The 25,144-nt window shown below is 54.4% G+C and overlaps 2 protein-coding genes across 4 annotated transcripts in view; both read left to right on the top strand.

The window, feature by feature from the left end:
• SPTBN4 (spectrin beta, non-erythrocytic 4) overlaps positions 1-7,770 on the top strand; it is an 80,712-nt gene extending 72,942 nt beyond the window's left edge. Inside the window, exons 30-36 of the mRNA XM_070387684.1 lie at positions 186-382; positions 955-1,580; positions 2,642-2,711; positions 3,325-3,617; positions 4,801-4,974; positions 5,137-5,179; positions 6,758-7,770. Coding sequence (XP_070243785.1) covers positions 186-382; positions 955-1,580; positions 2,642-2,711; positions 3,325-3,617; positions 4,801-4,974; positions 5,137-5,179; positions 6,758-6,916 — 1,562 coding nt within the window. The 3' untranslated portion in view covers positions 6,917-7,770. The remainder of the gene's footprint in view (positions 1-185; positions 383-954; positions 1,581-2,641; positions 2,712-3,324; positions 3,618-4,800; positions 4,975-5,136; positions 5,180-6,757) is intronic.
• Positions 7,771-8,157: 387 nt separating this feature from the next.
• Positions 8,158-20,461, top strand: SHKBP1 (SH3KBP1 binding protein 1). Of its 3 annotated transcripts, none has more exons than XM_070387682.1 (18): positions 8,158-8,289; positions 8,521-8,574; positions 8,690-8,735; positions 8,836-8,909; positions 9,387-9,445; positions 9,669-9,749; positions 10,728-10,889; positions 10,969-11,059; positions 11,156-11,346; positions 12,189-12,304; positions 13,304-13,391; positions 13,520-13,636; positions 16,025-16,195; positions 17,330-17,485; positions 17,902-17,998; positions 19,055-19,233; positions 19,833-19,944; positions 20,047-20,461. In XM_070387682.1, the coding sequence occupies exons 1-18, from the start codon at positions 8,204-8,206 to the stop codon at positions 20,276-20,278; spliced, it is 2,112 nt and encodes a 703-aa protein (XP_070243783.1). In that variant the 5' UTR covers positions 8,158-8,203; the 3' UTR covers positions 20,279-20,461. The 3 variants fall into 3 exon arrangements, with proteins under 3 accessions (XP_070243783.1, XP_005890659.1, XP_070243784.1); XM_005890597.3 differs by having other exon boundaries at positions 19,830-19,944; XM_070387683.1 differs by lacking the exon at positions 9,669-9,749 and having other exon boundaries at positions 19,830-19,944.
• Positions 20,462-25,144: the final 4,683 nt, after the last annotated feature.

Raw genomic sequence — 25,144 nt, 5'->3', positions numbered from 1 at the left:
CCCAACACCTAGGGGAGAAGCTGGTGTCCTCAGAAATAGCCCAGCCCTTCACCTTCCTGCAAAGCCCAAAGTGGCCAGGGCTGGGATGGAGGAAGCCAGAGGGGGCGTGGAAGGCCAGAGAAAACAGCCCCCAGGTAGGGCCCCCGGGTGCCCCCAGCACCCTTCCCCTGAATGTCTCTCCTCAGTGCTGGAAGTGCACCAGTTTGCCCAAGAGGCAGTGGTGGCCGATGCCTGGCTGACAGCCCAGGAGCCGCTTTTGCAGAGCCGGGAGCTGGGCAGCAGTGTGGATGAAGTGGAACAGCTTATCCGGCGGCACGAGGCCTTCCGCAAAGCGGCCGCAGCCTGGGAAGAAAGGTTCAGCTCTCTGCGGCGCCTGACCACGGTCAGCACCCCATTTCCTGCCCCAGGACCCACCCCCCACAGCCCCACATCCATCTCTCTATATGAGACAAACACACGGGCCAATACACAGCCTCCACGCTGTGTTGAATGAGGCCCGAGACAGACCATCACTGTGTTTCCAGTCCTGGGGGCGAAGCGAGCTTTGAAGGGAGAGGGGACAGACTGTCACCTGTCACCAGTGACAGTCCAGGGCTAGGATGGGGGAAGCACAGGGGAACATGAGAGCCCAGAAGCACTTGTCCTGGCCTGGGAGGAGTCTGACCTGATACTTGAAGAATGACGAGATCATTGTAATAAAAAGTCTCAAGATCCTGAAGGAAGGAGGCAATGGGTGGGAGCAGAAAGGCACCTACAGAAAGTGATGATTTAACCCGTTATTAAATGAGCGCTAGGTGTTTGCTGGAGAAAATAGGAATTAAGCTTCTGGCCAACCCTGCTTTTTCACTGATAAGAACCAATAAACTGGGCAGTGAGGCAGACGACCCAGAGCCACCTTCCCAGCCCCCACCTCCACCCTGCCCCTCCACTGGAGCCTGGCCCCTCTGTCCCCAGATTGAGAAACTCAAGGCAGAACAGAGCAAGCAGCCGCCCACCCCCCTCCTGGGGCGCAAGTTCTTTGGAGACCCTACGGAACTGGCGGCCAAGGCCGCGCCCCTGCTGCGGCCAGGGGGCTCTGAGAGGGGCTTGGAGCCGCTGGCCCGCCGGGCCTCAGACACGCTCTCGGCTGAGGTGCGGACCCGGGTGGGGTACGTGCGGCAGGAGCTCAAGCCGGAGCGCCTCCAGCCGCGCATCGACCGGCTGCCCGAGGTCCCGGGGAGGGTGGAGCCTACGGCCCAGCCGGCGGCACCAGAGGACGCCGCTGAGACCCCCGGGGCCCCTGCGGTAGTCGCAGCGGAGCAGGTCCGGCCGCGGCCCGAGCGGCAGGAGTCAGCTGATCGCGCGGAGGAGCTGCCCAGGAGGAGGCGGCCCGAGCGGCAGGAATCGGCCGATCAATCCGAGGAGGCTGCGCGGAGGCGGCGGCCAGAGCGGCAGGAGTCAACGGAGCACGAGGTGGCACACAGCCTTACCCTGGGCCGCTACGAGCAGATGGAGAGGCGGCGGGAGCGGCGGGAGCGGCGGTTGGAGCGGCAGGAGTCCAGCGAACAGGAGATGCCCATCAGAGGAGACCTGGCCAAGGGGTGAGCCCTAGGGAGTGAAGGAAGGGGGACAGGGAGAGCTCCTGGAGTCACGCAGGCCCAGAGGCGAGGGTTTCCAGGCTCAGAATGGCCTAGCTCCCTAGATACATTCGTGGTACCCATTGTACAGGATGTAAACTGAAAGAAGCTGAAAGAGGGTAGGAGTCGCGCTCAATAACCCACAGTGGCAGTGGCTCCCTTCAGGTCAGGTTGTTCCTGACCCCTGCATCAAATCCCCTGGGTGACCCTGAGCAAGGATTTCATCCTCTCTGCATCTCAGTTTCTCCACTGGGCTAACAGTGGAACCATCACCTCTCTGACTGAAGGTAAGATCCTTCATCACCATCTCCACTTTATAAACTGGGGGCTGTAATCACACATTTTATGGATGGAGCAACTGAGGCTCAGAGAGGGCAAGTCACTCAGTTTGGGTGAAACAGGACTGGAACCCAGACCTTTCAGAATCCAGAATTAATGAGAATGTGTCATGTGGATCACTTCAATCAGCCGTGTCCCCAGAAAGAGGCCTTTGGTCAAAGACGTTTCAGTGACAGTGATTTCCAGACCCCTTTTAAATTTTGTATTTCACGAACACTGGCCGAGCACCCACTCTGCGTGGTATGTGCCAGGGAGAGCAATGACCCAGTCAGCTTCAGCCCTGCTCTCATGTGGCTCACAGTCCAGGGGAAGAAACAGCCTTGTCACTGGAGAGTATGATGCAGGGTGATCAGGGCCTGGGAGGGGGGCAAATCCAGGGAGCCTGAAAGCTTAGGGGATGGGTGGAAAAGGCAACGGTGTGTTCAAAGCCTTGAAGGCACCGATTTGCATTTTGGTCTTTGTGTTGCTTAAAACTCAAGAGGGCAGAGAGGTTACATCGTCCATTTCACAGACACAGTGCTGAGCACCTGTGGTGTGTAAGGCAGACGGCCGAGACAGGCAGCTGCGGAAGTGGACGGGGACCTGGTCTCTCAGGCTAAGATGTGGAGGCTCCTCCGGCCACCCAGGCTGGTCTCTGGGAGAAGGCATCCCAGTCCCAGTGAATCTTTCTGCACCCCTGCCCCTAGGAAGGCCACCCTGGCTGACATTGTGGAGCAACTTCAGGAGAAAGAGGCAGGCCCAGGGCTCCCTGTTGGGGTAAGTTGAGCCTCGGCATGGGTAAGGGGTATGGGGGCCCCTCTCAGAGCAGGAATTAGGATTCCAGAAACACAGGAGCCTAGCCCTGCCCCCTATCTGAACTGTGCAGACTCTTGGGATGGACAGCGGCCCTGAGACACCTACTACAATCTGAAATTTTCTCCCTTAGAAAGATGAGGCCACCGACCTAAGAGATTCCTACCGCCCTACACACACACACACACACACACACACACTCCGGACTTCCCACATTTGTCCTAGACCCTTTCCTCTAAGCACAGCAGGGGTCTCAATAGTCCTTACTGACAACTATACACAAACAGAAAGCCCCAGATTCCTCCTCCTACAGATAGATGGGACACCCACCTGCCCGTATCCCCACCTCCATAGGACCAGACTCCTTACCCCCAAGATCTAGAGGGATTCCAAACGTAAGATCTGGGGAGCCCTTAAGCATTGGGACTCCAACCCTGAGATCCCCCCAGACTCGCCTCCAAGACAGATAGCTCTGCAGACAGATGGGACCCCCCCCCAGGCCCGTGAGTTCCCCCAGACAGATGGCCCCCCACGCCCCACTATGGACAGCACCCCTCTTCCCCCTCCCTTCACACAGCCTTCGCTGCCTCAGCCTCGCGAACTTCCCCCCGGCCGCCTGCCCAACGGGCTTGAGCCGCCCGAGCGGACACCTCGGCCGGACCGGCCGCGGGCTCGGGACCGGCCCAAGCCGAGACGGCGGCCGCGGCCCCGAGAGGGTGGTGAGGGCGGGGGAAGCCGGCGCTCGCGCTCCGCCCCGGCCCAGGGCGGCTCCGCCCCCGCGCCTCCACCACCGCCCACTCATACAGTGCAGCACGAGGGCTTCCTGCTGCGCAAGCGCGAGCTCGACGCTAACCGCAAGTCGTCCAACCGGTGAGCGTGTGGGCGGGGTTTTGGAAGGCGGGTTCCAAGCTCAGTATCCAATGAATGAATAGGTGGGCCTGGAGAGGGGGTGGGGCCAAACTCTGGGCTCCCAACCCGTGGTGGGGTAGGCGGGGCCTGAGAAGGGGGGGCCTTAACTTCAAAGAGTCAAGCAATGAACCGGAGAAGCGGGGCTTAAGGTTAGCGTGTCCAAAGGGTGAGCCGGCGGAGGGTGAGCCGGCGGAGCTTAGATGGACGAGACCTGAAAAAAGCGTTATTGCTACTCAAGTCTCAGATCAACCAACCCAGGAGTAAACTAGAGCTAACAGCAAATTATATGTGGGGTCTAGTCTAGAGGGTTCTCAAGATCTGTGAGGTGGAGCCTGGAGAGGTCCTTCAGCCAATGATTAGGGTGGGTGCATTTATTTCAGATTCAGATTGCGAAAGGGTCTGATAAAAGACTGATCCGAAACTGAGGAGTGGGGGGCACCTCATATAGGTTTCCTTCCGGATGGGGGGCCTGACAGTGATGTGTCTACTCTTGGGAGTCCAGCTCGGGATTGTCCAACCCATTTTTGTCCAACTGGGAGTCAGAATCTAGGGAGAGGTGGAGCCCAAAAGGGAAGAGTTGAACAAGCAGAATGAGTTGGGCGGAACAGATTGAGGTTTTGTCTGTGGGGTTTGGAGTTAGCCTTTCCTCCTTGTACTGAGACCAAGGGGCCCCTTGGGAGTATTTTGCTTGTGGGAGACTTCCTCTTCGGTTGGGGCTTTGGTTGAATGGAGAGATAAGAATTCCTCTTTTCAGACCTATGCCAGTAGATCAGCCCTTCTGGGGATGAGGGTGAGCAGGGGTGGAGGAGTAACAAGGAACATGCCCAAGCAAAGGCTTGTGGAGGAGACAGCTTAAGTGTTGCCTTCAGGAATTTCAGTGTGGGAGGGGATAAGGAAGAGCAGTTCCAGCAGGGGCCAGTCTGGGCAAAGGCTTGGTTCCCAGAGACTGAGACACTCCTCTCAGCTCCACAACTGCAGTAAGGAAGAGTACTCCTAAGGAAGAGTACTCCCGGCGTGTGGCCCAACTAGGGCAAAGGCCCAGAGGGAGGAAGGCTCAGGCATATTCGATCCCCGGAGGGTATCAATGAAGAATACCCAAGCAGAGTGCTTCGACTCTGCCTTGAGCCCCATCTCATCGCCCCAGGTCATGGGTGAGCCTGTACTGCGTGCTCAGCAAGGGGGAGCTGGGTTTCTACAAGGACGCCAAGGGCCCGGCATCCGGGGGCACACACGGCGGGGAGCCGCTGCTCAGCCTGCACAAGGCCACCAGCGAGGTGGCTAGTGACTACAAGAAAAAGAAGCATGTCTTCAAGCTCCAGTGAGCCCCCTCAATGGGCGGGTGGGAGGTTCCCAGACCCAGCTTCCCCCTCCCAACAATACCGTGCTCCCCTGGAGGACAGTCGGTAGATGGGTAGATGGGTGGATGGGTGGGCTGGGCCCCTGGTCCTGGAGCCCCCAAGTCTTGTGTCCTCTCCCACAGGACCCAGGACGGCAGTGAGTTTTTGCTCCAGGCTAAAGATGAGGTGAGATCCGTTCCTTTCTCTCCCTATTCCGACCTCAGGAACCACCTGGCTGGCTGGCTGGCTGGCTCCTGGCCCTGAGTGATGGGGCTGTGAAAAGGGAAAGTGCAAGGCAGAGTTACCTGGGCTGAATGGGCAAGCCCATGGCAACGAGAGTTGAGAAGTTCCTAGCCAAACTGTGGGAGATAGAGGATCAGAAGGGCTGCCTGGAGGCCCCAGGATAAAGTCCAACTTCCTTGTCTTGGCTTCTGAGATGAGACTGAAAAGTTAGGAGGGCATTAGCTTTAAAAGATTAAAAAAAAAAAAAAAAACTGCAAGTGCAAGGAAACAGAGGTACAGAATTGCAAAGGGTTAACTGTGCTAAAGGACAGTTCAAGGAAGAAATTTCTTAGAAAGGTTCCCTGAGGCTGGATCTCTAGGGACACTGTGGGTCATTCAGAGGAGGCTGGCATTTATTCTAAGTACACTAGGGAGGGACTTCCCTGGCAGTCAAGTGGTTAGAACTCTGCTTTCACTGCTGAGGGCTGGGGTTCAATCCCTGGTCGGGGAGCTAAGATCCCACAAGTTGCAAAAACAGAACAACAAACAAAAAAACAATTCTAAGGGCATGAGGAAGCCGTGGCAGAGTTTTGAGCAAGGGAAGGTTACAGTGCTGCATAAGAAAGATCCTTTGGCTATCAGTCTGCAGGGTAGATTGGAGAGGGCAAGAATGGAGGAGTGAAGCACAGGAGGTGGCCAAGGCAGGGACCTAGGTGGGAGAGCACAAGGCCGGACCAGGACAGGCCTGTGGGGAGGGGTCGAGGAGGTAGGTGAGAGAAAGGAATGTGAGTGGATCTTGGGACTGGGGCTAAGGGGAAAGGTAAAGGGAGGAGGAGCAGGCACAGAGGTGGTTTGAAGAGATGTTGAAAATAGTAACACTTGCTACCCATTCATCTTCCCAAGAGGCTATGAAGTAGGCCTTTATTCTCTTTTACTTATCTTTAAAATGGAAGTAAAAATAGTTTTCCATCATAGGGTTATTATCAGAATTAAATAAGTTGATACAAGTAGAATACTTACTGAGCTGGGAAAATACAGTGTCTGCTGATATTATTGTTTCTTGTTTATAGTGGGAGTTAGATATAATCCAGTTGCATTGGATTAAGTGAGTTGATCCACAGACATGCTTAGAACACTGTGTGTGTGTTAGTCACTCAGTCGTATCCGACTCTTTTGTGACCCCATGGACTGACTGTCCCCTGCCAGGCTGTTCTGTCCATGAAATTCTCCAGGCAAGAATATTGGAGTGGGTTGCCATTCCCTTCTCCAGGGGATCTTCCCAACCCAAGGGATCGAACCCAGGTCTCCTGCATTGCAGAGGGATTCTTTGCAGAGTGTCTGAGCCACTAAGGAAGAGCTAGGCACAAAATAAGTACTAAGTAACTGTTTACATCATCATCATCCTTGTTGTCATTTTTATTATTACCCCGTTTAATAGATGAGGAAGCTGAGGTTCAGAGTGGGCAGTCAGATTCCAGACTCATCTATTACTCAGTCTCCTCTCTTCCAAATATAGACTACGTGCCCTATTTCTCCCTCCAGGAGGAGATGAACGGCTGGCTGGAGGCTGTGGCCGCCTCGGTTGGGGAACACGCCGAGATCGCCCGCTGGGGCCAGACACAACCCACCACATCGTCCACAGACGAGGGCAACCCCAAGCGGGAGGCAGGGGAGCGCAGGGCCAGCGGGCGCCGGAAGTGACTTCCCACCTTCTCGACCCTCCTCCCTGCACCGTGGGCACAAAGACACTTTCTCTTCCGCAGGGGCGGAAGGGAGCCCCTAGTCCCACCAACACCGAGGATGCGCCATGACTGGCACTGGAAAGGAGGGGACTTCTCCTGCACCCCAAGAAGTGGTGGGGGGATTGCTGCCCCTATAGCCATATCTCGGCCCCTTCCCGCTCGCCACCCCCACCCCAGGTGCTGGGGCTCTATTATTTTTATGCAATAACTGAGCTTGGGGGCGCCGGGGGCGGGTAAGGGGCCAGCTGAGCCAAGCCCCCTGCCCCACGAAGCTGGGGTGGTAGGGGCGATAATTCCCGTCCCCCCTCCGCCCTAGGGACGGGCATGGGGGCGCTGGTGAGGTCCCCTGGACCATCCAGGGTGCTAGGGGGTGGGGAGGGGACGCCCCCTCCCCGCCTTTACCTCACTTCCAATGCTGCCTTGATCTCTGTCTGGGAAGGAGGCGTGAAAGGGGCCCCTAGCCTCCGCACTCCGCTGTCTCAGAGCCATGCGGTAATTCCTTAGTTTATTTTTGCAAAACGTCGACCTCCTCCTCCACCGCCCCGCATCCGCGAAGGCTTTTAATGGGAGGGGCGTCAAAGCTCAAAACTGTCTTCCTCTCTCCTCCCCCCTCCAGTTGTAAATACGACATCGTGAGGGGAGGGGCGAGGGGAAGCCCTCCCCCCTGCATGCTTCTGGCTGGAGCACCTTCCTGGGGAGCGGGGGAACTGGGTTGTGGGCAGCCCCCATGGCCACCTGGAGAAGCCGCCGGGGTCCAGGGGTGAGGAGAGGTGTGGCAGGCGCACACTCTATGTACCTATAATAAATCTTTTGGCTTTGACGGTCTATGCTGGTTTCTTCGCGTTTCATGGGCTGCGCCCAGGAGGATTAGGTGGAGCGACAGGGAGAAACTGTCTTACGGAGGACATTTAGATGTCCCACTTGGTGTGGACTAGTTTCGATGTCTAAACTCGTGTTCCCGATTAAGCACCTAGATGCCACTCCTAAACTGGGAATCCCAGAGGGATGAGGAACGGTCTGCTACCCGTGGTAACTAAACTTCCCCAAAGGAGCCGCTCGGTCCGCCCCGTCCAGGACAGGAAAGGCGGGACCCTTTAAGGAGGCGGAGAAGTGAACCGCGATGGGCGAGCGTTTTGCCCAATCGCCAGCTGCTCTGGGAGTCTGAAGCCCAATGAGCACGCGGTGGGGGCGGGGGCGGGACACACACCCGGAAGCGGGTGCAGGCCGGCCGGCTAGCCCGGGGGCCATGGCGGCTGCGGCCCCTGCAGTCGACGGGGTCCCAGGTCGGGGGCCTCCCGGAGAGGTGATTCATCTGAATGTGGGAGGCAAGAGGTGAGTGTAAGAGTTTCTTGAGTCATTACTCTCGGGGCCGGGGACCCGGCTGGGAGTACCCGCCTCTCCCGCGGGGGGAATTCTGTCCATCAAGGATTGCTCCGCCCCCTGCTGGAGGCGCGGGAGCCTGGATGGATGCTGGGGGAGGGAGAGAAACTCACCCGGTGCTGAGACTGGGGGCCGCGTTCTTCATCCTCCGTCATCTCGCGTCCGCTCCCCGTCCCCGCACAGATTCAGTACCTCTCGCCAGACTCTCACCTGGATCCCAGACTCCTTCTTCTCCAGGTGATTGGGGAAGCGAGTTTAGCGTGGGGGACGGGAGGGTTGGGTATGGGGAGATCTCATCTCCCCTCACACACACTCCGGCCCGTGACACCTGCTCTGCGTCCCCTCCCTGCAGTCTTCTAAGCGGACGCATCTCGACACTGAAAGATGAGACCGGAGCCGTGAGTAGAGCTGAAACGGGGCGGCTGGTAGGAGGAGGGACAGGAGCCCCACTCAGCCCCGCTCTTTGCCCCATCTATTCTCTGTCTCCCTTCCCCGCAGATCTTCATCGACAGGGACCCCACCGTCTTCGCTCCCATCCTCAACTTCCTGCGCACCAAAGAGTTGGACCCTAGGTGGGCATGGAAGATAATGGGGAGTCCCCCACGTCTTTACCCCTTGAGAAGTCTCTTCTTCCCCTCAGAATGTTCACTTAAGTTCTTTAGAATATCCCTCCCAACACACACACACACACACACACACACACACACACACTTTCACCACCCAGATAATTTCTTCTTTAGAATCTTGATACCATCCACATTTGCTATCTCTTGAGATTCTCTGTGAAGTTTAGAAGTCTCTTCTTCCCCTCAGAATGTTCACTTAAGTTCTTCAGAATATCCCTCCCCAACACACACACACACACACACACACACACACACACACACACACACTTTCACCACCCAGATAATTTCTTCTTTAGAATCTTGATACCATCCACATTTGCTATCTCTTGAGATTCTCTGTGCAGTTTCAAAAACTTGGTCCTCAGAATTCTCTGCCCACTCCCACTCCCCAGACCCTGACACCTAGTCAATTCTACTACCTAGGGGTGTCCACGGTTCCAGTCTCCTCCATGAAGCCCAGTTCTATGGGCTGACTCCTCTGGGTAAGTGGGCCCACCCCCTTAGCATCCTCATAGAAAACCAGCCCTCTAATGATACTCCCTCTTTCTCCTCACTTCTGAAAGAAGGTGGGGTTAGAGCTGAGAACACTGGATTCGGTGGTCCTGAGTCTCAGGGGAGTGGTGGTATTCTGTGGAGGAGATGGGGGAGGGGGAAAGGTTACCTCAGCCTTCTCCAAGTCCCAGCCTGTGAGTCCTTCTGCCTCAGTTCGTCGTCTACAGCTTCTTGAAGAGTTGGATCGATCTTCTTGTGGAAACGTCCTCTTTACTGGTTACCTGCCTCCACCAGGTGGGAACTATTAAGGAATACAGGGTGGGAATGGAGGGTGGGGGATTAAAGACTACATTTCCCATAAGACTGCAGCCCTTGCTTGCCTCAGCTGTGATCCCTGAGACACTTTGGGAGTTGTAGTTCTACATCAGATGCTTTGACTAATGCTTGGGAAGGAAGTAGGAAACTGCATTTCCAATGAGGCAATGGGCCAATCTAGTCCCCTTGAGGCTCCAGCTTGCCTTGGAGCCTGATGGAAGTTGTAGTCCAGTTTTGATTTCCTTGTAGAGAGTCTTAGGGAGAACTGGTGTCCTTTGCATGGAGGGGAGAAATATTAAAGGAGAGTTATTGACTGTAATCCCCAGGGAGCAGCCAGCCCACTGGTCATGGAAAATATGCCCCAGTGGTTATTGGGAACTGTAGTCTACTATGCTTTGCTGATTGGTAGAAGGAACAGCGTTGGGGAGTTCAATTTATGAGTTTATTTCCCTAACTTCAGTCAGTACCTGTCACCTTCATGAAGTTTGCCAAATATGAAGACCTACTGTTCTCTTAGCTTAGTTTGATTCTGTATTTTTTTATTATCATTATAAATAGAAGCTTTATATCACTGCCATTTATGCCATAAATAAGTGGACATGAAATAACCCTTAAACATAACAGTGTAATTAAACTCTGGGTAGATGCTGTTGCCTGCCAAGGGAACAGGCTTCCATTTCTTAAAAAGAAAGATTAACATATATTGAAGGGGTTTCATTATCATCGCAGCCCCAAACTGATTCTTTGTGATGGGCTCAAAGGAACTGATAAGGGAGCAGCTCAATGTGATTCAGTGTCACTTAATGCCATGTCCCTGCACCACCAAAAATCTTTTCTCTAGGAGACGATGCTACCTGTGTGGGAAAATCAGTATCTGGCACATTTCAAGTGTTTGCTCTGTGACAGTTTTTACAGTTATTACAACGATTGTTGCTCTGCCCCTTCTTTCTGCCATAGTGTTCCCGGTGAAGCGGCGGAACCGGCACAGCCTGGTGGGGCCCCAGCAAGCAGGGGGTCGCCCAGCCCCTGTCCGACGGAGCAACACGATGCCCCCCAACCTGGGCAATGCAGGGCTGCTGGGCCGAATGCTGGATGAGAAATCCCCTCCCTCCCCATCAGGTACATTTCTGTCTCATGGGAGATCGGGGTAGCCAATGGGCCCTGTGACCCTGCCCTGATCCCTGCCTTTCCCCCTAAGGGCTACCCGAGGAGCCGGGGATGGTGCGCCTGGTGTGCGGACACCACAACTGGATCGCCGTGGCCTATACCCAGTTTCTTGTCTGCTATAGGTGCTCAGAGAGGGTGGTGGGAGGTGGCCTTGAGCCCCGTTGATGCGGGTAGGGGATGCTCAGGGTGAAGGTTGATGATGTCCCCCAATCCTCCAGGCTGAAGGAAGCCTCCGGCTGGCAGCTGGTATTCTCCAGTCCCCGCCTGGACTGGCCCATTGAGCGCCTGGCACTCACAGCCCGGGTGCTTGGTGGGGCCTTGGGAGAGCATGACAAGATGGTGGCAGTAGCCACAGGCAGCGAGATCCTGCTGTGGGCTCTGCAGCCAGAAGGCGGTGGCTCTGAGATAGGTAAGAGAGGGAACCTGGGCTTCCCTGGTGGCTCAGCGGTAAAGAATCTGCCTGCGATGCAGGAGACCCAGATTCGATCCTTGGGTCAGGAAGATCCCCCAGAGAAGGGAAGGGCAACCCATTCCAGTATTCTTGCCTGGAGAATTTCATGAACAGAGGAGCCTGGTGGGCTGCAATCCATGGGGTCCCAAAGAGTTGGGCACAACTGAACGACCAACACTTTCACTTTCTTTCTGAGATAGTTATGGCCCCAGGCTTTTTCTAGAACCCTTTCACCCTTTATAATTCTGCTCCAACCTGTGGCTTGTTAAAACAGCCACCCTACACAATTCTCATACCTATAAGACTTCGTGTTGTTACAATGTGCCAACCCTTTGAAATTCTGTATCCCATTAGCATTCTTTGGTCTGGTGGAAAAATCCACCCACATACAGTTCTCTCCTATGTCAAAATTCACGGCCCTGTTAGATCTCTTTGCTTTGGTCGAATTCTCCATGCCAGTAGAATCCCCAAACCTGTTAGAATCTGTTCCCATTAGAAGAAATCTGACTCCTTAGACTAATCTGTTCCCTGACCAATCTTAATCCTCGTGAGAATACCCTGCCACCCATAGGGTTTTTTGCCTTTGTTGAAAATCTCAGCTGAATTCCACACCCCGTTAGAGTCCCACACCCCAGCAAGAATCCAGCCCATCATAATCCTCTGTAATTCCTGCTGGAATCCTCTAGTCTGTAAAGACTCTATGACTGAATTGAATCCTCTGGCCCTCGGAGTTCTCCCTGCCACCCCACTTATCCCGCTGTGAGAGGGGGTCCTGGCCAAGCCCTTCTCACCCTCTGCAGGAGTCTTCCACCTGGGGGTGCCTGTGGAAGCCTTGTTCTTCGTTGGGAACCAGCTCATCGCCACAAGCCACACAGGGCGTATCGGCGTGTGGAACGCTGTCACCAAGCACTGGCAGGTCAGGGAGCTGGCCAGCCTGGCTGCCTCCTTCCCAGGTGTCCAGACCAGCCAGACCCAAGGAGGCGTTGCTTTCTGGCCCACCTGACCGGGAAAGAACCAAAGAATCTGGTAGTGGGCCAGATGCAGTGTCAGGGTGAGGTGGGGTATGATAAAGGCCTAATGAGGATCTGGGGCTGCTGAGCTGACATGAAGGATGGGTGGCTTTGGAAAGGAAGAGAGGGATCTCCAGGCACTGGGGCGGCCAAGCAGGTAAGGGGAGATGGTGTAGGAGGCTGAAACCAAGACATATGTGCAAACGTCTGTCATTCTCTTTGCACTCACCCCAGGCTCTGTCCATCATGTAAAATATGTGTGTGTGTGTGTGTACAACATATATATACACCTACAGCGTTGTTTTCTAAAGTGTAAGTTTGGGTGAGAGAGATGGACAAGCAAAGAAAGGAGAGAGAAAGAAACAGAAATGGAGAGAAATAAATAGAAACAGGAAGTCAGAGGCAAGAGAGAGAGCGAGAAAGAGGGTGGATGGAGAGAGACCTAGACTAAATGATTGTGGTAGATGAAGGCACCACAGGGAGGTAGATGGAGATGAATAAAGAAATCTCAGGGATAATAAATAAAAGAAAACAACCAAACAAAAAAAGAAATGTCGGGGAATTCCCTGGCGGTCCAGAGGTTAGGACTGTGCGCTTTCAGTGCTGTGGTCCAAGTTCAATCCCTGGTTGGGGAACTACGATCCTGCAAGCTGCACAGCCTGACCAAAAAAGAAAAAAGAAAGTTGGGATGTCAGAAGTACAAAGTCAAGGAGAGACTAAGAAATAGCGCCAGCAAGAGTCGTTCAGAGACAGACGTCAAGGGTGCAGACCCGGACCAGGCAAGGCTGGGGAGGAGGGAGCCTAGAAGCCTGCCTGGTGGGTGGTGCTGGAGCGGAGAGGCAAAGGCCTGCCGGGAGGGGCGCCGCAGGGAGGGTCACCCTGGCCACAGCCCTCCCCGCCCCCAGGTCCAGGAGGTGCAACCCATCACCAGTTACGACGCTGCAGGCTCCTTCCTGCTCCTGGGCTGCAACAACGGCTCCATCTACTATGTGGGTGAGCAGTGGCCAGCACCCCAGCTATCCAAGAGCCTCCCCTCGGAGGTGGGAGAGGAGGGGAAAGGCTGGGCTACCTTGAGCCGACCCACTTATCCTCCGTGTCCCCCCCACCCCCGCCGCCACCAGATGTGCAGAAATTCCCCCTACGCATGAAGGACAACGACCTTCTGGTCAGCGAGCTCTACCGGGACCCGGCAGAGGACGGGGTCACAGCCCTGAGCGTCTACCTCACCCCCAAGACCAGTAAGCTATGGCTCAGCCTTGCCCCTCTGCCACGAGCAGCCAGCCCCAGCCCCAGCCCCAGCCCACAGCAGTCTCCCTACCACTTGACACTTGCGTAGCATGGGCCAGTGAGATATATTGAGAAGGAGACAGATTCAACCCATTCAGTCATTCCACAGTTACTGAGCACCACTTACATGTAAGCACTGTGCTAGGTGCTAGCCATGGCAGGCTTCTCCACCAACGGCAAAGCTGACCTCTTGTAGTTCTTCTTGGTGTTTCTTTCCCATCTCTGTGATCAGGGCGTGATGCTTGCACGCTACTAAAACAAAGAGGATGTGTGACTCGAGAATTCCCTAGCCGTCCAGCCGTTAGGGCTCCATGCCCTCACTGCGGAGGGTCTGGGTTCAAGTCCTGGTCAGGGAACTAAAATTCCATTAGCCTCAGGTTGTGGCCAAACTGTACTCCCCCCCTCAAAAAAAAAAATATCCTAAATAAACACAAACAAAAAGAGGATGTGTGTCTTACACGGGGTGAAGCTGAGTTCTCTCACTTGGAGCAGTCTTTGTGTTTTGTTTTCTTGATCGCAAATGCAGAGAAATAGATTGATTTTTTATTTCTTTTTATTGAGATACAATCTCCATCCCATAAAGTCCACAATTCAGTGATTTTTTTAGCAGATTCACAAAGCTGTGCCACCATCACCACTATCTAACTCCAGAACATTCTCAGCACTGAAAGAGAAACCCCATGCTCGTCGGCAGTCACACCTGTCCTCCCTGCTGACTGCCCCTGGGCACCTCTAACCCGCTTTCTGTCTCTGTGGATCTGCCTGTTCTAGATGTTTCATGTAAAGGAAATCATACAGCATGTGGCTTTTTGTGTCTGGCTTTTTTCACTTGGCATAATGATTAATTTTATTTTATGGTTAGTGCTTTCTGGAGCTTAAGATGTCTTTGCCTACCTGCAGGTTGCAAAGACTTATTTCCTATATTTTCTTCTAGAAGCTTTGCATATTTCGCTTTTACGCATAGGTCCCTGTTCCATTTCAGATTAACTTTGATGTGTGGTGTGAGGTAGAGGTCACAGTAGTACATTTTTTCTATCAGTAGTAAACTAATAATACATTTAACTTCACAGCCATCACATAAATCCCCTTTCTTTCTTTCTTTTTAAACTTTATTTACTTATTTTTGGCCATGCCTCACAATTTGTGGGATCTTAATTCCCTGCCAGGGATCAAACCCAGGTCCTTGGCAGTGAGCATGCGGAGCCCCAACCACTGGACTGCCAGGGAATTCCCAAGGGCCCTTTTCTTATTTCATTGACTTACTCCTTTTCTCCTCACCACATGCCACTGTTCTGTCATGCGTGTTTAACATTTAGCTTTTCATTTGTATGTGCCCTTAAAAAGCACGTATTATGGACATGTTTTTGAATTTGCATAAACAGTATTGAGTATATATCTCAGTTTATGTATTTTACTTTGATCCATCCTGCCTAAGCTTCCCTTGTGGCTCAGCTGGTAAAGAATCTGCCTGCAATGTGGGAGACCTGGGTTCAATCCCTGGATTGGGAAGATCCCCTAGAGAAGGGAAAGGCTACCCACTCCAGTATTCTGGCCTGGAGATTTCCATGGACTGTATAGTCCATGGGGTCGCAAAGAGTCGGACGTGACTGAGCGATTTTCACTTCACTTATCCTGCCTTAAATTAAATGTCCGTCCATGTTGCTACGCATCACCTGAATTCATTGCTTTTAACTCTTGCACAAAATATTAAAACCACCTTTTACCCACATTCTTTAAGATGGCCCATTAAGTCTGTAACATTACAACATACCTTTTCCCCTGTGGAAAGTTGGCAATGGGGGAGGAGTCCCTCAGGCACACAGGGTTGCATTTTCTTGTCTTGCTGTCGTTTTTTTCTTTTTCCGTTTTTCCCCACTGTGCAGCTTAGTTCCCTGCAGCTTAGGATCTTAGTTCTCTGACCAGGGATGGAACCCTGGCCACGGTAGTGAAAGTGCTGAGTCCTAACCACTGAATTGCCAGGGAATTCTCACTGCTATCTGTCTGTATGTCCCTTTCCATGTTTCTCTGTTTTTCTCAAATTCCGTCTTTCTCTCTGTCAGCCTCTGTCTCTATAACCCTCCCTGTTTCTACGTCTTTCTCTGTTTCTCTCTCTCTCCCCCCACTCCTCTTAGCTCTGTCTCTGTGTCTTCATTTCTGTCTCTGGTTCTCTTTGTCTGCTCCGTCCCTCTCTCTTCCGTTTCCCATGTCTTGCCTCCTTGTTCTCTCCCCTCCTCTTTACTTTCTGACTCCGTGTCTGTTCCTTGCTGACTCTTTCTCTCTGCCCCAGTTTCTGTCTGTCTGTGACCCCGTCCCTTTCTTCCTCCCCGGCTCCTCACCAGGCGACAGTGGAAACTGGATTGAGATCGCCTACGGGACCAGCTCAGGGGGCGTGCGGGTCATCGTGCAGCACCCCGAGACAGTGGGCTCGGGGCCTCAGCTCTTCCAGACCTTCACCGTGCACCGCAGCCCTGTCACCAAGATCATGCTCTCGGAGAAGCACCTCATCTCGGGTGAGTCTCATCCAGCTGCCCTGGGCATCTTTCTCCCTGCAAGAGGGATGGCTCCGCTGGGACCGTGAGGCCAGGCGGATGAGGGTCTCCACTGGGGAGGGGCATGGTGTGGGGAGTGGCCTCCAGAGAATTCCGTGAAGGGGAGCAGTCTGGGGCAGAGTGAATTGCCAGGAGAGGGGAGAATTCATCAATTTCACCATTTTCAGGCACGGGATACTGTGATAAGCAAGACAGGCCAAGTCCCTACCCTTGGAGCTGACAGGCAAGAGTACTGGAGTGGGTTGCCATTTCCTTCTCCAGGGGATCTTCCTGACCCAGGGATTGAACCCAGGTCTCCCGCGTTGCAGGCAGATGCTTTACCCTCTAAGCCACCAGGGAAGCCCCCTAGTTGGGGCAGCAGATGATAAATCAATACAAATCTAAATCACTATCTGACAATGATGGGGGCCGTGAATAAAAACAAGGCTGTGTGAGAGACTAGAGAGCACCAGGGTCATGAGAGTACGTGGTTCCTGATGAAGGCGCTTTGAACAGCAATGAGCATCGCAGATCAATGGGGACAAGCATTCCCGGCAAAGGGAACAGGCACTGCGAAGGCTGTCAAACGGGAGGACAACTGACATACCGAAGGAAGCCCAGAGTAGAGTGGGCGAGGAAGAGGGTGGGGGCTGATGGGGTAGGTCGGGGGACCTTGTAACCCCGGAGAAGACTTGGTCCTTAAGCCTGAGTGAGATGGCACCGCAGGAGGGCTCCCAGCAGAGGAGGGCTGTGGCCTGATGCAAGTGCTCACAGGGTCCCTCTGACTGAACATGGGGACAGACTAGGGGGCAGGAAGGCCAGGGTGGAGGCTGTTGTGATGGTCCAGGCAGAAGATGAGGCAGACAGGACCGTGGTGGGGGGGTTGGGGTCAGTGGGCAGGGAAAGGCAAGATCAGCCTCTGGAATGACTTGGAGGCAGAGCCAACAGGGTTGGTAACTTTAGAATTCTGGGGAAGAGAGGATGAAGAAAGGGAAGAATTCAGAGGGGGCCGGGATCCTGACACCTTGGAAAGGAGGTCATCTCGGGGCTCAGGAAGGTCAGGCAGTGGCCATTCCCCCGCCAGGCCTGACCTGCTGCTGCCTTCTGGCTCCCCAGTTTGTGCCGACAGCAACCACGTGCGGACATGGTCCGTGACTCGCTTCCGCGGCATGATTTCCACCCAGCCTGGCTCCACTCCTCTGGCTTCGTTCAAGATCCTGGCATTGGAGTCGGCCGACGGGCATGGTGGCTGCAGTGCTGGCAATGACATTGGTGCCTCCTAGCCCCTGGGCCCCCACCCCCACAGACCCTGCATGACCTCCACCCGCCTCCACTGATCCCTTTCCTCACCCCTGAAGGCCCCTCTTGACCCACCCAAATGATGGAGTTGACCTCCACTGACCACCACCTGACCCCTCCTGACCGCCAATTACTCCCAGCTGCCCCGCTTGGATTCTGTTACCCCCACCGATCCCTGCCGATCCAGGATACTCCCCTGGATGTGCCTGAATTCCACTGACTATTGCTGACCCTCGACCCTCTCTGACCTTGCCCAGCTCCAGCATCCTGGGGATGGAGACCTAGTCCTGGGTTGGGAGATTCAACTGTGGGGAAAGGGGCAGAGTCTTAGGGTCTGGAGGTCCCAGAGACCCCAGCTGGCCCTGACAGCCCCCCTCTACCTGGCCCAGGCCCCTACGGTGAGCGAGATGACCAGCAAGTGTTCATTCAGAAGGTGGTGCCAAGTGCCAGCCAGCTGTTCGTGCGTCTTTCCTCCACTGGCCAGCGGTGAGGACCATCCCATCAAACAGGGAGGGTGGTCAGAGCAGAAGGCAGGATGCCAGCTGGGTCACAGAGGTCAGAAGGGCATCTCAGCCAACGGGGCACAGCAGGATCTGAGGCTGGGAAGGAGCGCAAGCCTGGCCCTAGGTGTAGGGCCTGAGGGTATCAAAGGTGTGACAGGTGTGAATGAGAGTGAAGCTGGAACAGCCGCAGGTACTTGTGTAGTTGTGGCCTGGATGGGGGCTGGGGGCAGTGAGGGCTGGGATGGGGGAAGGATGGGAAACCATGAGAACCCAGAGGCAGTGCTTGCGTCAGCCTGAGAACAGGGGTCTCTTGAAGAGGAGCCTCTGAACAAAGACCTTGAGGATAAATAGGAGCAAAGAGAAGAAAGGAGGGAGGGGATAGGTGTGCCTGGCTGAATGGGCAGCATGTGCCAAGGCTGGAATGGCCAAAGAGGGTAACCAGAGACGTGCTTGCAGTCTCTGGGGGCTGGAGCACAGAACTGGAGGTAAGCGTTGAGGCTGTAGCAGGGCGGAGCCTTGCCAGTAGTATGGAAGAAACAAGACTGTCCTGCATGTTCTGGGAGCCAAGGCTGTGCTCGGGGATGGATTGGAGGTTGGAAGAGAGGAGGCCAAGAGCCCAGGGAGGAGGCTGGGACAGATGGCTGGCCGGAGAGGGCAGGGCTTGACCAGGGCCAGATGGGGATGGGGGAAGGGGTCCAGGGAGAGAGGCAGGAGGCTGAGTGGACCCACCGTGGGTAATGCTGGCAAGTGAGGGAGCACCGTTCTCCTGGATCAGGAGCAGGGAGGGCAACAGGTCTGGGGAGAGTCCCATTTAGGTACCATGATGGGTGTGTGGGGCTGGGGACATCCACGAGGGCACTGGACCCGCAGGGCTGGAACCCAAGATCTGGGAGTGACGGAGAAGCTTGGGTGGTCATCGGAGAGGCAGGAAGGGAAGTCATAATGGTGGGGACTGAGGCCCGGGAAGGGTAAAGGACAAGAAGAGGGAGCAGGCCAGGCTCTGGCGTGACCAAGGTACCCCTGCGCCCTCCCCTCTCAGGGTGTGCTCCGTGCGCTCCGTGGACGGCTCACCCACCACCGCCTTCACGGTGCTGGAGTGTGAGGGCTCCCGGAGGCTTGGCTCCCGGCCCCGGCGCTACCTGCTCACCGGCCAGGCCAACGGCAGCCTGGCCATGTGGGACCTGACCACCGCCATGGATGGCCTCGGCCAGGCCCCTGGTACTCCCACCACACAGACTCACCCTGAACCCCTCTCCACAACCTTCTTCGCCATGACTGCCCTCCCCAAGCCCTGACCTTCTGACCCCTTACCCTCAACCCCTCCTTACCCTTGCTTTTTAAATATAATTTTATTTAGTTAGTTAGTTTCGGCTGTGCTTGGTCTTCGTTGCTTCGAGCAGGCTTTCTCTAGTTTCAATGAGCAGGGCCTGCTCTCTAGCTGCGGTGCTCGGGCTTCTCATCGCAGTGACTTCTCTTGTTGGAGAGCACAGGGTTTACTGGTTTCAGCTGTTGAGCCTCTTGGGCTCTAGAGCACAGGCTAAATAGTTGTGGTGCAGGGGCTTAGTTGCTCCGTGGCATGTGGGATCTTCCCAGAACACGGTTCGAACCTGTGTCTCCTGCGTTGGCAGGTGGATTTTTTATTACCGAGCCACCAGGGAAGCCCCCTTGTCCTTGCTTTCTAACCTGTCTCTCTGACCCTTGTTCCTTGACCTCTGCACCTTTTTTCCTATCCCGACCTCAGTCTTTGCACATGACCTCTGTCCCTTGGCCTGTGACCCCTGTCTTGCTCCTGACCCTGCTTCCTTGCCCCCCAGCAGGGGGCCTGACAGAGGAAGAGCTGATGGAACAGCTGGAGCAGTGTGACCTAGCCCCGCTGGCTTCCTCCAGGGGCTCTCTCCCCAGCCCTTCACCTCGGACCTCTCTCACCAGGTAGGCATGACCAATGGGGGAGAGGGCAGAACATGGTGGCCTTATGGGAGGGGGACCCAGCTCCATCCTGATGCCCTTCATTGACCCTCATCACCTCCTCAGTCTCCACTCAGCCTTCAGCAACACCTCCCTGTCCAGCCGTCGGGGGAGCCCAAGCCCCCCACAGGCCGAGGCCCGGCGCCGCGGGGGAGGCAGCTTTGTGGAGCGCTGCCAGGAACTGGTGCGGAGCGGACCGGAGCCCCGGCGGCCACCAACACCAGCCCCCCGGCCCTCCTCGGGTCTCGGAGCACCCCTCGTACCCCCCAAGACGAAGCTCAATGAAACTTCGTTCTGAACACAGCTGCCATGGTGCCTTGGGATATCCAGGTCCTGGGGAACTCAGGTGCCTCCCTCGCTTTCTGTCAGAGCCCTGGGTTGAGGGCCAGGGCCTCCTACTGTTACGAGACACCCCGCCCCCCCACCATCTCCCTTGTCTGGAGCCAAAGTCACCCTTCCTTAATAAAGTTCTCACTGCCAATGCTTTGGGTACATTCTTAGAGGGTTTGGGGACCCCTAGGGAAAGGGTGCAGAGAGGGCAATGGCAGCCCACTCCAGTACTCTTGCCTGGAGAATCCCATGGACAGAGGAGCCTGGTGGGCTGCAGTCCATGGGGTCGCTAAGAGTTGGACATGACTGAGCGACTTCACTTTCACTTTTCACTTTGATGTATTGGAGAAAGAAATGGCAACCCACTCCAGTGTTCTTGCCTGGAGAATCCCAGGGACGGGGGAGCCTGGTGGGCTGCCATCTTTGGGGTCGCACAGAGTCGGACACGACTGAAGCGACTTAGCAGCAGCAACAGCAGCAGCAGGGAAAGGGTGAGAGAGATGCAGTACCCCATCAGGTCCCTGGCTGTAGATTCAGGGACATCTGTCTCTCTCAGTTTAAGTGAAGAAGGGGAATTCGTTTACACTCTGGCTTCAGGCATGGCTGGATCCAGGGCCCAAATACTCATCCGGAATATCTCTCCATCCTTTGGCTTTCTTCTCCTCTGAGATCATTCTCAGTCAGGTTTTCCGCACTCTGTGCCAAGATGACTCCACATAGCTCCTTAGCAACTTTTTGTCTCTGTTGTTGTTCAGTCTCCAAGCCATGTCCAGCTCTTCATGATCCCATGGACTGTAGCACACCAGGCTTCCCTGTCCCTCACCATCTCCCAGAGTTTGCCCAAGCTCATGTCGATTGAATCCGTGATGCTATCCAACCATCTCATCCTCTGTCACCCTCTTCTCCTTCTGTCTTCAATCTTTGCCAGCATCCAGGTCTTTTCCAATGAGTCAGCTGTTCACATCAAGTGGCCAAAGTATTGGAGTTTCAGCTTCAGCATCAGTCCTTCCAATGAGTATTCAGGGTTGATTTCCTTTAAGATTGACTGGTTTGATCTCCTTGCTGTCCAAGGGACTCTCAAGAGTCTTCTCCAGCACCACAGTTCAAAAGCATCAATTCTGAAGCACTCAACCTTCGTTATGATCCAGCTCTCATATCCATACATGACAAGAGTCATGTCTCTTTGTAGCAGCAGAATCACAGTATTGATCCTCACTGGCTTAAACTGAATGGGCTGGCCATTCCTGAAGCAATCATTGTGTCTTTCCAGGGATCATGTACCCTCACAAGCCAGGCAGTGAGGTCAGCCCCATGCTGACAGAGTGAAGGAAGAGCTCCTTAAAGGTGAATCAGGATACTATTACCACAAACAGGGATGAATAGGTACAGGCTGGCAGAAACACAGCTGTCGGCTAGGTGACATTTGTGCCCCAAACCTCACTACTGCAAACACCTTGCCCCTCCACATCTCCGGCTGCCCAGTCTTTACCCCTCTCTTGCTCACAACAGAGAAGGTGTATAGGATGGCATCAGCTTGCCCCAGCCTGACATCCTTGAGGTTTTCCTCCAGATAATACCTATTCCTCTGGCAGCTCCTCGGGAAAGTTTTCTGCATCTTTTCCTTGGGTCAATGAAAAAAAGAGAAAGTAGGTCAACTAAGAACAAGGGATTTTAGAGTGTGCTAGTTCTAGAAGTCCAGGGTTTCTGGGATGCCAGAACTTCTGTAACTTGGCAGAATGTTAGGCGATCTAGAACACAGGAATATTCTATAGTGTTAGTGCATGAACAATATTAGGCTTCTCCCCTGCCTATCAAAGAATCCACACTGCAGAAGTTTATGAAAAACAACCTGGAAATTTGATGATTCTAGAACTGAAGAGTGTTCTAGAATGCCTATCCCAGTAGGAATGTTTTACAAGCCAGAGATTCTAGAATGCTGAGAATTGTAGGACATAGAAAAGAATCTGGATTACTAGGAAATCTAGAGCATAGCAGTGTTCTGGAATGTCAACCCTTCTAGATCACTAGAGGATTGCTTTGCATTCTAAGAAATCCATAATATCAATGGGCTCTGGATTGCCAGAGAATCTAGAACATGAGCCCTAAAAGATGAGTGAGTCTAAAACATGAGTGTTCTGAAATGTCTGTGCTCTAGAATATGCGGGTATTTTGTGATGCTCATAGAGCTGGAATATTGAGAGAGTTTTTTCCATGCCAGGGAATCCAGAATACTGTTTTGGGATACTAGTGATCCTAGAACTGAGGGTGAGAATGTCAGAAAATCTAGAATACTAAAGAGATTTGTTTGTTTTTGTTTTTCATACCAAGGTAAAACCCTATGTGTGAGCACATACAATGGAGGAAGCTTCTGGAATGCCAGGACTCTAGAACTCTGAGAGATTCTGAAGGATTGAGATCAGATCAGGATCCGGGAGTGACATAGAAACAACCCTGGGGGGTAGTAGCACTGATAGGGAGGGACTGGGAGCTGGGAACTCCAAATTCTGGGGGGAGGGGAAGCCAAAGCCATCCCCGGAAGTTGCAGTGGTGAGCCAGAGGCTGTTGCCTAGCAACGAGCATTGAAGATGCCCTGAATCCCAAGCAGAAGGGAGAAATTTCGGCAGCGCCCCCAGCAAATGCTCCAGCTACAGGGTAGGAGATGGGGAGGGGGGCAATGGGAGCAGGGCCACATCGTCCTGCAGGGCCATGTCAGCAGGGATCATGGGAGCCACACGAAGACAGGGACACAGCCCACAGCACATTCAGTGGGCAGAGCCGGGCACTCCATCATTGAGCAGGGACAGCCCACGGACGTCCCTGAATGGGGCCTGAGTGCCATCATTCCTGCTCCAAGAGGCTGTGTGTCCTGGACAGTGTGTGAGCCCAGACTTATGGGTGGCAGTGTTGGGTGGAGACTGTGGGTGGTGGTGACGGGTGCATGTGTCTGTGTGAGTCAGCCCGTATGCCTCAAGGTAAGGAGGGAGGGTGAAGAGACCCCCTGTCCCCCTTGCACACCCCCTGGAAGAAGGAGCAGGAGTCGGGGATGAGGTCGAAGCTGAATTGATTGCTGTTCTTAGTCTGGGGTCAGCCCTTTGGTCAGGCCTGGTACCCTGTGTGGGTGGAGCCTGGGATCTACTCAGGGTGGGGCTAAGGCTACAGACCTGGAAACCTTAGGGTTTGGAACCCCTGGAGGGGCAACAAGAAGTGGGTAGGGTTTGGCACCCTAAGTGTGGGGCCTCAGCCTAATTCTTGTGGGAAAGGATTTGGTCTGAAACTCAGAGGAGAAGGGATGGGGAACTGGGGTTCAGGCTCTAAAGCGCTGATGCCTTTGGGAGAAGAGAGGGTTTTTAATTCCAAGAAAAGTGGAGCCTTGAATTTATAATGAAAGGACTGGGCTGGGCTTGAGACCCTCTGAGTTGGACGGTTGTGAGCAGGGCTTGGAGCCCTAAACCCACTAAAGTGGGAGCAGGTGGGGACTAAGGCCCCTTGTGGCTTGGTGCTCCCAGTGGTAGATGTCCCTAGGAAGGGAGGGGACTGGAATTCTTTTTTTTTTTTCTTCTTTTAATTTTATTTAGTTTTGACTGTGCTGGGTCTTCATTGCTGCATGGGCTTTTCTCTAGTGAGGCAGGGGTCTATAGCATGCGACCTTCAGTAGTTGCTGCATATGGACTCCGTAGCTGCAGTTCCCGAACTCTAGAGCACAGGCTTAATAGTTGTGGTGCACAGGCTTCGCTGCTCCGAGGCATGTAGGATTTTCCTGGATCAGGGATCAAATCCGTGTCTCCTGCTTTGGCAGGCAAATTCTTTACCACTGAGCCACCAGGGAAGTCCCGGGACTAGAATTCTTTAAGGAGAAAAAGTCTGCAATTCTGGGAATGGACTCTCAGCTTTTAAAAATTCAGTCAGGGAAGTGGGTGTGGTACCCTCTGGAGGTGGGGGGGTGGAGTGAAGAGGGGTGCAAATAGGGGAGCAGAGCCGGGGGAGCCCTCTGGAAGGGAAGCAGAGTCTGTGAATTAGGGGCCCAGCCATGGTCCTGTGACAGGCAGAGGCTACAACTTTCCTAGGAACAAGCTATTGTTTGTCAAGCCTGGAACCCCTGAAACACAGGGCCTTGAGAAGGGGCCAATCCTGTGGGAGGGTGTAGAGTCCGGGTACCGTCCGGGGGTCGGGACCTGGAGCTTGGTGCAGCATTAGAATTAGCCCCCGGAATCCTGAGTCTCTCGCGTAAGAACTGGGCACCCGTGGGTTCTTCCGGAATCTACCCCCGTCGGGGAGCAAATTCTGATGGATTTCTCCCAGGACTGTGAGCCGAGAGATGAGGTCTTCCAGCGGGAGTCTAATTTAGGGGAACCGGGCTTCCTAGGTGGCTCAGCGGTAAAGAATCTGCCTGCAAACCAGGAGATGCAGGAGACGCAGGTTCTATCCCTGGGTAGGGAAGATCCCCTGGAGGAGGGCATGGCAACCCACTCCAGCATTGTTGCCTGGAGAATCTCATGGACAGAGGAGCCGGGCGGGCTACAGTCCATAGAGTCTCACAGAGTCGGACAAGACTGAAGCGACTCAGCAAGCTTTCACGCCTACCACCTACGCATCGACTAAGAGGAGCCCCAGCAGCTCCACACTTGGGGCCTCCCCTTTAAGACAGGATTCACTGAGCCAGTACCCTTCCAGGCACTGAGAATTCCGGGCCCCAGCGCCCCCCGCCCGGCACCTGTCCACGTAGCCCCTCCCCTGTCGTCTCCTGATTGGCCGTGTAGGCAGCGCCCCCTGGTGGCACCGGGCTCTGATTGGCGGGAAGTTCGCAGCCCGCGACTGGGATTGTGGAGAAAATGAG

Source organism: Bos mutus, chromosome 18 (genome assembly GCF_027580195.1).
Source record: "Bos mutus isolate GX-2022 chromosome 18, NWIPB_WYAK_1.1, whole genome shotgun sequence".
NCBI lineage: Eukaryota > Metazoa > Chordata > Mammalia > Artiodactyla > Bovidae > Bos > Bos mutus.
This window is presented reverse-complemented; position numbering and strand designations above follow the sequence as displayed.

Coding starts and splice junctions, on each gene's coding strand:
- SHKBP1 (XM_005890597.3), top strand. CDS start 8,204: ATGGCGGCTGCGGCCCCTGCAGTCGACGGGGTCCCAGGTCGGGGGCCT. Junction 8,575..8,689: donor CCAGACTCCTTCTTCTCCAG/GTGATTGGGGAA, acceptor CCCTCCCTGCAG/TCTTCTAAGCGGACGCATCT. Junction 10,890..10,968: donor ATCCCCTCCCTCCCCATCAG/GTACATTTCTGT, acceptor TTTCCCCCTAAG/GGCTACCCGAGGAGCCGGGG.